Source organism: Harmonia axyridis, chromosome 2, assembly GCF_914767665.1.
Source record: "Harmonia axyridis chromosome 2, icHarAxyr1.1, whole genome shotgun sequence".
Classification (NCBI taxonomy): domain Eukaryota; kingdom Metazoa; phylum Arthropoda; class Insecta; order Coleoptera; family Coccinellidae; genus Harmonia; species Harmonia axyridis.
In genome coordinates, this window is record NC_059502.1 from 5,643,877 (window position 1) to 5,655,519 (window position 11,643).

The 11,643-nt window shown below is 30.0% G+C and overlaps 2 protein-coding genes and 1 long non-coding RNA gene across 7 annotated transcripts; 1 reads left to right on the plus strand and 2 right to left on the minus strand.

Annotated features, from left to right (window-relative positions):
* Positions 1 to 888: 888 nt before the first annotated feature.
* LOC123672513 (zinc finger protein 711-like) lies at positions 889 to 7,762 on the minus strand. 5 transcript variants are annotated; one of them, XM_045606634.1, is made up of 5 exons: positions 7,646 to 7,762; positions 6,775 to 6,859; positions 5,654 to 5,850; positions 2,766 to 2,952; positions 889 to 2,417 (listed from the first exon to the last, which is right to left on the minus strand). In XM_045606634.1, exons 4-5 carry the CDS (start codon positions 2,771 to 2,773, stop codon positions 1,343 to 1,345), a joined length of 1,083 nt encoding a protein of 360 aa, XP_045462590.1. In that variant the 5' UTR covers positions 2,774 to 2,952; positions 5,654 to 5,850; positions 6,775 to 6,859; positions 7,646 to 7,762; the 3' UTR covers positions 889 to 1,342. The 5 variants fall into 5 exon arrangements, with proteins under 5 accessions (XP_045462590.1, XP_045462589.1, XP_045462591.1 ...); XM_045606633.1 differs by having other exon boundaries at positions 5,607 to 5,850; XM_045606635.1 differs by lacking the exon at positions 2,766 to 2,952.
* LOC123672514 lies at positions 2,959 to 3,777 on the plus strand. Its single transcript, XR_006746321.1, has 2 exons — positions 2,959 to 3,517; positions 3,578 to 3,777. It is a non-coding gene; the product is annotated as an uncharacterized LOC123672514 (long non-coding RNA).
* Positions 7,763 to 7,986: 224 nt separating the features above from the next.
* On the minus strand, positions 7,987 to 11,345 carry LOC123672515 (zinc finger protein 808-like). Its single transcript, XM_045606637.1, has 2 exons — positions 10,838 to 11,345; positions 7,987 to 10,047 (listed from the first exon to the last, which is right to left on the minus strand). The coding sequence occupies exons 1-2, from the start codon at positions 10,864 to 10,866 to the stop codon at positions 8,484 to 8,486; spliced, it is 1,593 nt and encodes a 530-aa protein (XP_045462593.1). The 5' UTR covers positions 10,867 to 11,345; the 3' UTR covers positions 7,987 to 8,483.
* Between the last annotated feature and the right edge of the window lie 298 nt (positions 11,346 to 11,643).

Consider the following 11,643-nt stretch of genomic DNA (forward strand, 5'->3'; position numbering starts at 1 on the left):
CTCCAAATAGTACTTTTTGGATCTGAGTCGATGCAAATATCAGTAGGTAATGATTGTTCTCAACACCTTCCTCAGATATTGAAAATGAAAAGAATCAAGGATATTTCTATTGACTTGGAATTCAAAAATTACCAGTCCAACTACACTGTTAAGAACAGATTCCTACTAGGTGGGTAGGAACCTATTATCTCAATGAAAAAAAAAACTCTACGTAGTAGTTTGCGATCTGAATTACAAGTTTTCTTAAACAAAAAACCTAACGGACCTATATTTCGAACTTGATCTTTATATCTCAAAAATTAAAAGAGAAACGAATAAAAACCTGAAAAAAACTTTAACGCTCTGAAACATGTTTATGTAGAAAAAGTCTTATTTTGACCTGGAAAATGCGCCCCTGAAATTTTGATACTGAATTTCGAATCATCCTGTATATTAGTTTAAGAATCAAATACACATATACTTGTTGATCTCAAATTATAATAAAATTTATACTCGTCCATGTTGTTTCATTACCGGTAACAAGTATATTCAACAATATTATTTCTTGAATCACACCCACTGTCTAATTCATATGAAAATTGTACAGAAGGAAGTCATTTTTCAACATGCATTATCGCTCAAGGAAGGGGAGCACGACCCCTGCGCTTCCCACCTGTATCCACCTCTGATTGAAGGAATGTTCATTAAAATTTCAATCAGCCAGTAGAAGGGGCCTATTTGCTACCTGCACTGTTAATTAAAGGATTAAAATTTTGATGAATGATTGCAACTCGGAGTATGTCAAATATTTTGATTCAGTATTTAATAGAATCAGCAGTTTTCATTGAATTTGAAATGAACCCATAAAGAATAATAAAATTATTCTTTATTTTCATAATAATGCATGGATATATTAGAATTTTAAAATTTATGCTCCATAAAAACATAAAACATTTCAATAAATAAACTATATCAAATTCACAATAAATAGAGCAAAATTAAAAAAACAAACAAACAAGAACATTGAGTTTTCCCAGATCAAATCAAACTTTATTCATCATAACAAAAATTTTTTGTTTGTTTTTATAACTCTACCTCTCAATTAAATTTCATTTAAAAATAATAAAGGAAAAGTGATCTTTAAAAACTAAACAAAACACTCAAGAACTTAAAACACGATTTGGGTGGCTGATATGGAATAATATTGTATTATATAAAATAACAGCTAATCATAATACTATTGTATATTTTTTCGAAAAATGAACTATATTCTATCCTTACACACTAAATTTTACTATTCGAATTTTATTTCCAGAATTGTATTCTTCTGTTTGTTGAAACTGAAATGGACTTAATCACAATGCTATTGCGAGTTCAAATGAATAGAATTTATATGTTTTCTAAGATTCACTTTACGATTTGTAGCAAAATCACACAGATGACATTGATGTTCCTTCAAATTCAAATGTACTGAGTTTATATGTTGATTGAGAGTAGTTTTCTGATTTGCATCATAATCACACATGTGACACTTGTGTGCCTTCAATTTCAGATGAACTGAATTTATATGTTGTTTAAGATTACGTTTCAAATTTGTAGCAAAATCACACAGGTGACATTTATTTTCTTTCAAATTTGAATGAACTGCATCTATATGTTGTTTGACATTCACCTTACGAGTTGTAGCAAAATCACACAAGTGACACTTATGTTCCTTCAAATTTAAATGGACTGAATTTATATGTTGTTTAAGATTCACTTTACGATTCGCAACATAATTACACAGGTGGCACTTATGTTCATTCAATTTTAAATGAACAGAATTGATATGTTGTTTGAGATTCCCTTTCTCATTTGTAGCAAAATTACACAAGTGACACTTATGTTCCTTCAAATTGAAATGGACTGAATTAATATGTTGGTTGAGATTCACTTTGTGATTTGCAGAAAAATCACACATGTGACACTCATGTTCCCTCAAATTGAAATGGACTGAATTTATATGCTTTAAGAGACGCCCCTTATTATTTGTAGCAAAATCACATAGGTGACACTTATGTTCCTTTAATTTTAAATGAACTGAATCTATATGATGTTTGAGATCCCATTTACGATTTGTACCAAAATCACAAAAGTGGCACTTCTGTTCCTTCAAATTTAAATGGACAAAATTTATATGTTGTCCCGGAAGATTTTTCTGGTTTGTATCATACTCAGACAAGTGACACTTATGTTTTTCTGAATTTAAATGAGAAGATTCTTCATGAAATTGTTGTAAATCTTCTGTTTTGAAAGATTGAAGATGATAATCATTATTTTTTAATGAATGTCCCAAGTTAGTTTCTTCAACATCAATACATTTTTTGGACATATCAACATCTTCTGCTTTTACTAAATTACTTTTGAAGTTTTCTCCAAATTCTGACTTCTTGATATTTCTGAAACAAATGAAACCATGATAATATTTGTTCAATTTCAGTCAATGATAAATTTGATATTCTATGGATTTGGTAGTCATGCAATTTGAATTATAGCGTATTCGACGACTGGCTGCACCAGTGCGAATTAATTCGAATTTTTTTAGTTTTTTGATGAATTTTTAACACATTTCTCAAGTTTCAGTCACTATTGTTCAACTTTTATAGATTCTGTGAATAGGAATTCAAGCATTACATTCTACACTCCAAAGAAATTACAGTGTACTAAAATTATTTTCGGCTGAATATCAACTTGACGCCTATTCAGTTAAAGAAAGCCTACTAAAATATATACCATAAGTTACTTACTTTTCCATTTCATTTGCTTCTACTCTCACCTTGGAAAATCCAATGATACTACTTTATTGTACGTCGCTTCCTAGGAAATCCTAATATATCAATTTAGAATGTTTCTAATAACATAGTGGAATTAATATGTGAGAGAATAAAAAAGAGAATTCAGACTCTCGGCAAAATTAAACTTCTTCATTAATTTCTACAAAATAAAACGAAAGTTAATTAAATTAGGTTAGGTCATAGACATCCTCATCGAACTAATAATAATGGTTTTATTAATTCTATGGACATCCTAATGTTATTTTATCTTAGAAGAGTTATTGCAACGCACAAATAAGCGATATTTTATTAAAGGATCCTGTAATAAAGGATCCTCTATCGTGCACGTTAATAATAAATATTGCAAGATGCTTTAAACGAAAGTCAGTAAAGTGACAGATCTTTAAATTTGACATATTTATATTTTGTCACCTTTATTTTGTATTCTGATTAAACAAATAATTCAATTGATAAAAGTACAAAATCGAAAATGAAAGAACAAATAGCGTTAGAATTTTAGCTGGAACCATTATTGAGGAATTGAATTTCCATAATAGATACAGTGGGTGTAGAAAATATATAAAAATCAATTGAACAAGTCTCAATCATTATCGAAGTTTATTTTTATAACTGCAAACTTCATTGTGGAATATCATGGACACTTCTAAGATAATTTGAAAGCACATAAGTGGCTTTATAGAAATAATTATCAGCTATATGTACAGGTAAGCTATTAGCTGAATTGAACTTAAATTATATATCATACTACCTTAATTCGTTTTTAGTCTACCAATTCGTAATATGGGAGGAGCTGTACCAAACTACTGGGGTTTCATCGATGGAACTATTAGAAATATTTGTTGACGAAGTATCATCACTATATGAAATATCAGTCTACTTTATGTACCTGTTTGAATGGAAGTCAATCAAGTATTTCTTTTTATGTAAAACCACCAGTATTGGAAGATTATATTGTTCAACAGAATTATGTTATGAATTTTTGTACCTTATTTTCCTACGATAATTTTGAAAAAAGTGTATTTAACATATAATTTTATAATAACATTACTGATAATTAATTTGGTTCTACATTGTGATTTGCTTTTTTTATGCTGTGTTGATCCAGTTAGAGTGATTACAGAATAAAGTTACAGTGATTACAGAATAAAGTTACAGTGATTACAGAATAAATTACTTATTTACTTATGTATAAGGTTTTACTCGAATTTTATGAATGCGAGCTGAAGGATTTCCTTTATATTCTGCAAGTATAAGCATAACCTTTTTTTTATGAATACGGCCCATTTATAAATAAATTACAAAATGTGTTTCGTTTTGAAAAAGTAAACTTGCTTTTGCATATGGAAACACTTCAGGACAGTTGAAAATACAAATTTTTCTGGTATTTAATACATAACTATGTAAGAAAACAAGAAGTTATAAATCATGGAAATTTTGAACAGTCTGACTGTGAAAGATTTCAGCATTAGATTTTCTAAGTCTTCAATATAATTTGTAGTATTTATGCCAAAGTGATTATTTTTCCATAGTAATACATTATTATAAGTTGTTCCATTTGTATTAAGCGTATATACATCTGGTTTTAGTACCATTTTTCAACATCACATAGGTGACACTATATGTATATGCCTTAAAATTTAAATAAACAAAATTTATATGTTGATTGATATTCCCTTCCTAATGTAGCATTAGCACAGATTCCTTTAATTCAAAATGAATATAATTTATAACTTATTGTATATTTCTGATTTGTAGCAAAATCACACAGATGACAATTAATTATGTTCCTTTAAATTTGAATGAACAGAATTTATATGTTTTTTGAGATTTCCTTTCTCATTTGTAGCATAATCACACAGGTGACACATATGTTCCTTCAGTTTTAGATGAACTGTATTGATATGTTGTTTGAGATACCTTTTCACATTTGTAGCATAATCACACAGATGACAATTAATTATGTTCCTTTAAATTTGAATGAACAGAATTTATATGTTTTTTGAGATTTCCTTTCTCATTTGTAGCATAATCACACAGGTGACACATATGTTCCTTCAATTTTAGATGAACTGTATTGATATGTTGTTTGAGATACCTTTTCACATTTGTAGCATAATCACACAGGTGACACTTATGTTCTTTCAAATTTGAATGAACTGAAATTATATGTTGTTTGAGTTGTGCTTTCTGATTTGCAGCATAATCGCACAGGTGACAAGTGTGCTCCTTCAATTTTAAATGAACAGAATTTGTATGTAGTCTGAGATACCCTTTACGATTAGTACCATAATCACACAGGTGACACTTATGTGTCTTCAATTTTAGATGAACTGAATTGATATGTTGTTTGATATAACGTTTGATATTTGTCGCAAAATCACACAGGTTACACTTATGTTCCTTCAAATTTGAATGAATTGATTCTATATGTTGATTAAGAGTATTTTTCTTATTTGTAGCAAAATCACATAGATGACAATTGTGTTGTTTCAATTTTAAATGTATTGAATCTATATGTTTTGTGAGAGTGGTTTTATGATTTGCAACATAATCGCACAGGTGACACTTTTGTTCCTTCGAATTCGAGTGAATAGAATTTATATGATTTTTGAGATTGCCTTTCTTATTAGTGGCAAAATCACACAGGTGACACTTATTGTCCTTTAAATTTAAATGAACTGAATTTATATGATATTTAAGGTTCCCTTTCTGATTTGTAGCATAATCACACATCTGACACTGATTTTCTTTCAAATTTAAATGAATGCTATCTATATGCCGAGTCAGACTCACTTTCCGATTTGTAGTGTACCCGCATAGGTGACATTTGTGTTCCTTACAATTGAAATGGACAGAATCATCATGGAAACCATTAAGCTTGGATGAATGTCTGAAGTCATTTTCATCAACATTTTCTAAGTATACTGTTCTCTCATGAACTCCATTTACATCAATGAATTGTTCCGTAATATCAACATCTTCTATTTTTGCTGAATAATTCTTGAAGTCCTCCTCAAATTCTGTATATTCAGTAATTCTGAAATAAGTGAAACAATGAGAATGTTAATATAATTTCATTCAATATGGTTGGCTGATTGGATCTCCAAATCAACCTAGCAGAATCACACCTACTGATATGCAATCTCAACATCAATATAAATTTCGATAAGAAAATCAACTAACTCATCTTGAACTAAATGGATCATATTAGAATCAAAGCAAGAAACAAGTAAAAATTATTTCCGTTTAATTAGTATGAACTGAAATATGTAAATAATTTTTACTTGTTTCTTGCTTTGATTCTAATATGATCCATTTAGTTCAAGATGAGTTAGTTGATTTCCTTATCGAAATGTATTGCATGTTGTTAATTTAACTAAAAGTACCTAAATGTAATACAGATCCTACCCAAAGAAATTTAGATAAGGGTCAAAATCACCTGGAAATCAACTTTGAATGACATCGTAAGATATATCGTTGAATTCAGCGTTAAAAGTTATTTCGAAAAGTGTCATAAAATATGCAGGTCCGTATTGAAAATAATGAGGTTGAGGGTGGCCCAGGGAGTACGAAACGTTGGATACGAAATCTGATTACGTCAAATTGAGGATAATTTACTGTCGAATAAAAAATTCCTGAAACATTTCTTGATAATATTTGAAATGAAGTGGGAAAAAAAGAAAAATCAAAATAACAGAATTTACTTTTCCTATGATATCTCAATAACCGGCCCTGATAATCTCGATTTGTTTGAACTGCTAGACAATGCTCCTATGAATGCAACTTTTTCTCCATTTGACCGACCTTCTAACTCTTATGGTTTAAAAGTTACCAATACAATCCCATTGAAAAAGTGGCCACCCTGTATATAGATTGTGTATATTGTTGAACATTTATAGTAGTTTAAGCAATATATTATCCACTCATGAGTTGAAGAAAACATATACCAGAAGTAACTTACGTTTTTGGTTCATTTACTTCCATTTTCACTTTGGAGCAATGCATTTGATACCCCTACTTCTATGTACGTCGCTTCCTAAGAAATCCTTAAATATAAAATTGAAAAGTTCGAAATATTAAATACAGAATGTTCCTAAATGGGAGGTACAAACAAAAATGACAGATTCCTCAGATCATTTTAAGAAAAAGTCATATAAACATGATCTTGTTTGTGAGATACAGGTTGTTAAAGTTTTTTTTCTTCAAATTTTTTTCTCATAGCACCTTTCCTTCACTAGATATTTAACTTGAATTTGGCATCTTATTCTTCTTCATCAGCCAAATTTGGCATAGATATTCTAATTTAAAGTTTTCATTATATGATAAGCTAATTTTAAATGAAAATCTACAGGGTGATACTTTTCCTAAATAGTATCCGCTTCTGTCTTTTAGAGCTTTTACTTGGTGCACCACTGGTAGTTCAGTACCACAATTTTTGATTTCTTGTTGTTTTTACATATCTGCTACCAATTTCAAAAAAATAATTTCAAACAATTCTCTAATAATCTTCAGGAAAGTCGAAATTATGATAAAGATCCAGTCAGTAAGCTGTGATGAATTATACGTTTTGGTACTTATTTACCCAATCTATAGAGAGGATTCAGAGAGCTTCAATATACTGGTGTAGTCACCCCAAAAAAATAGGACTACAAGAAACATAAACATGTATCTCGAAAATAAAATTAACCAGGGAATCTCAAATTTTCCTTTGTATCTCCAATTTAGGAACTTTCCTCTCCGTATGTGAAAGAATAAAAAGAGAATTTCGAATCTCAGCAAAGATAAACTTAAAATCTTCAAATCATTATTTCTAAAAAGAAAATGTGACTTACTATCTAGCATATTTTCGTAAACACGACTTTAGTGATATAAAAGCATTTTTCTTTTTTTAATGATTGAGGCTAGGTTCAGTCCATAGATAAACTAGATTAGTTTGTCTATGGTTCATGACCATAGACCCATAGACCTAATATCCATAAGGATATTAGAGCATAGACCTAATAGAGTTTATTCTATACTTTAAGGGATAGATAGAGGGATTAGGTAAGGGGTTTGACAACAGTTTGTATTATTTCTGATTGATTCTGACAAATATGGCCTCAGTATTATATGAACTTAGTATTATATGCTGGAGATTTAAAGAAATTAGAATATTATGAATTGCTAACACGGCCATACTTACTATTGATAAGACCTCATTCAATTTCCAAATGGATAACAGTATTTGTTCGTACGATTAACGTTGTTACAACTGACCTAGGATTCTTCGAATTTAATTTTTTTTTAGGGATCCAATTTCCGATTTGCAGCATATTAATGCAGGTGACACTTATAAAAATAATAAAAATAACAATAATAGGTCTTTATTGACAATATATAAAAGATTTAGTTTACATTTGAAAATGAAATAACATAAACACCAAGTAAACAATATATAAAAAAATAAATTTAAATATTTATCAAAATAAACAAGTAGGTTATCCTCATTCCAAAGTTTCCATGTATTGTTTGAGCTTGGGATGAATTTTTGTTTTAGTACTATCAGTAGCAACTATATTTTCTGGTATAGTGTTGAATGCAGGTACGCTCGCATATAATGGAAAACTTTGAGCCATTAGTGTCTTATTTCTTAATTGGGGTTTGAGAATCCCTCTCCGATTTGTAGCATAATCACACAGGTGATACTTCTTTTTTCGAATTTAAATGAACAAAATTTAAATGTTGCTGAAGATACGTTTTCCGATTTGCAGCATAATCACACAAGTGACACTTATGTGGCTTCAAATTCAAATGAACTGAATTCAAATGTTTTTCGAGATGCACTTTCTGATTCGCAGCATAATCACACAGGTGACACTTATGTTCCTTCAATTTCAAATGAACTGATTGTACATGTCGTTTGAGAAAATGAAACCGATTTGTAGCAAAATCACACTGAAGACAATTATGTTCCTTCAATTTTAAATGAACTGATTCTATATGATCTTTGAGATTTTTTTTGAGATTTGCAGCATAATCACACAGGTGACATTTATGTTTCCTCAATTTATAATGGACTGATTCTTCATGCCATTCAACACTTTTTTTAGAATTTGCGGCATAATCACACATATGACACTTATGTTTCTTCAATTTTAAATGAACCGAATCGAAATGTCTCTTGATCTGCATTTTCTGATTTGCAGCATAATCACACAGGCGACATTTATGTTCTTTTAAATTCAAATGAACTGATTCTATATGTCGTTTGAGAAGATCTTTCCGATTTGTAGCATAATCGCACAGGTGACACTTATGTTCCTTCAATTTTAAATGAACTGATTCTATATGATCTTTGAGATTTATTTTGAGATTTGCAGCATAATCACACAGGTGACACTTATGTTCTTTCAAATTTAAATGAACCGAAACTAAATGTCTCTCGAGATTCGTTTTCAGATTTGCAGCATAATCACACAGGTGACATTTATGTTTCCTCAATTTATAATGGACTGATTCTTCATGCCATTCAACACTTTTTTTAGAATTTGCGGCATAATCACACATATGACACTTATGTTTCTTCAATTTTAAATGAACCGAATCGAAATGTCTCTTGATCTCCATTTTCTGATTTGCAGCATAATCACACAGGCGACATTTATGTTCTTTTAAATTCAAATGAACTGATTCTATATGTCGTTTGAGAAGATCTTTCCGATTTGTAGCATAATCACACAGGTGACACTTAATTTGCTTCAATTTCAAATGAACGGATTCTACATGTCGTTTGAGAATCATTTTACTATTTGTAGCAAAATCACACAGGTGACACTTGTGTTCCTTCAAATTTATGTGAATAGAATTCATATGTTGTTTAAGATGCACTTTATGATTTGTAGCATAACCACACAGGTGACACTTATGATTCTTCTCATTTGAATGAACCGAATCGAAATGTCTCTTGAGCTCCGTTTTGAGATTTGCAGCAAAATCACACAGGCGACACTTTTGTTTCTTCATATTGAGATGGAAAGATTCTTTATGAATTTGGGGCAATTCTTCTATTTGTAAAGAATCATCATGAAAACCATTTTGTTTAGATGGATATCTTAATTCATGTTCAATATTTTCCAAGTATATTGTCCTCTCATGAACGCCATTCTCATCTATGAATTGTTCGGATATATCAACATCTTCGGTTTTTTCTAAATGGGTCTTAATGTTTTCTTTAAAATTCGGAAATTCAATAATTCTGAAACAAATAAAACAATTATATTGTAACAAAACAAGGTTTCACTTTATATATTTATATAGAGTGTTTCATAATATTATGCGCAGGACTTCAGGATGTGATAGCTCGTCCGAAAATATTGAAAAAAAAATCGTTTTAACTTACCCTCTAAAATGCACCATTTTCGAAATGCAGGGTGTTGAAATTGAAAAATGAAATCGTTTTTTGCGAATATCTCCAGAACCTTTTATAGTACTGAAAACAGCTTTCGAAAGTATTGTTCAGGAAATAATTTTAAATTTTTAACCTGTGGTTTTCTACGTTTAAAAAAAAAGGTTATCAGTAAAGACCATGTTTTTCAACATAAAAGTTGATTTTTCTCGAAAACGATCAACTTTAGAGGCTTAGAAGTACCTTTTTTGTGTGGAAAACATTGGCGGTTCAATTGGGCGTCTCAAAAACCGTACTTTTTTCATTTGCATAGAAGTCGGGGAGAAAAACTCCCACCACTCTTTTGAAACTTTCACCATTCTTTTAAAACTTTCACCAATTAAAACTTAAAAGAAAAAATTCCACATAAAATATAGTTTATTATGATTAGAAAATGATTACGAAAGCGATAAAAGGTTCCGCATATATTCGCAAAAAACGATATTTCTTTTCAGTTTCAACACACTGTATTTCTAAAATTGTTGATTTTAGAGGGTAAAACATTTAATATGAGACACCCTGTATATATTTATAATAATAAATTTATATATATATATATATATATATTTATAATAATAAATATTTATAATAAGGTACTTACTCATTCATTTCACTTGCCTCCACTTTCATTTTGAAATAATAAATGTTAAATTATCTAAAGCTTCTAATGTAAGAAATAACACCCAGGATGCAGAATTTAATATAACAAACACAGTTGAACTATACAGGATCTAACTCGAAGTGATACGAGAGTGAAAATTAGAGCGACAGTACCTTGGAACCATAGAAATATAATAATATATTATATTTCTATGCTTAGAACCTGCTCTGTAGATCATAGAGACTCATGGGCTTGATTGATTCTGACAATAATGGCCTCAGCATGACGTGCTTAGGATTCTATGGTCTGTATATTCCAATCATTCTGTGGTTAAACCATAGACCTATAATAACATAAATATTTTATGTCGATGGTTTCTATGCCAGAATGACCGATTTTACCCGAATTTCTTGTTTTGAGACCAATGGCGTGTATTAACATTTTAAAATATCGATTGTAATTTAATATCTATATTCTAAGGGATTTATGCACCGTACCTAAGAACTAAACCTCAGAATTCAGTGGCGTTTATGCACTCTCTTGTTAGTTCTTAGTTAAGGCATGCGCACGTGCTCGAACTACTTTCTATTTGTTCTATACTTTGATGTTTGACGTTGATATTTATTGTGAAAAAATTAAATTTAATTTTTTCAAATACTCCCAATACTTTTCATCGATAAACACGAATAAAGAACATAAAATGATAGAAACTGGTACTCGTTAATATTGAAATGCTATGCGGCGCACGTGCACTTCTATATTTTACCTGAGCCCTTAGTTAACAGTTGGCCTGCTAGTGTTAGTTC

Coding starts and splice junctions, on each gene's coding strand:
- LOC123672515 (XM_045606637.1), bottom strand. CDS start 10,866: ATGAAAGTGGAGGCAAGTGAAATGAATGA. Junction 10,048..10,837: donor GAGGCAAGTGAAATGAATGA/GTAAGTACCTTA, acceptor TATTTGTTTCAG/AATTATTGAATTTCCGAATT.
- LOC123672513 (XM_045606632.1), bottom strand. CDS start 5,725: ATGTTGATGAAAATGACTTCAGACATTCATCCAAGCTTAATGGTTTCC. Junction 2,418..5,606: donor GGTACACTACAAATCGGAAA/GTGAGTCTGACT, acceptor CATTTGTTTCAG/AAATATCAAGAAGTCAGAAT.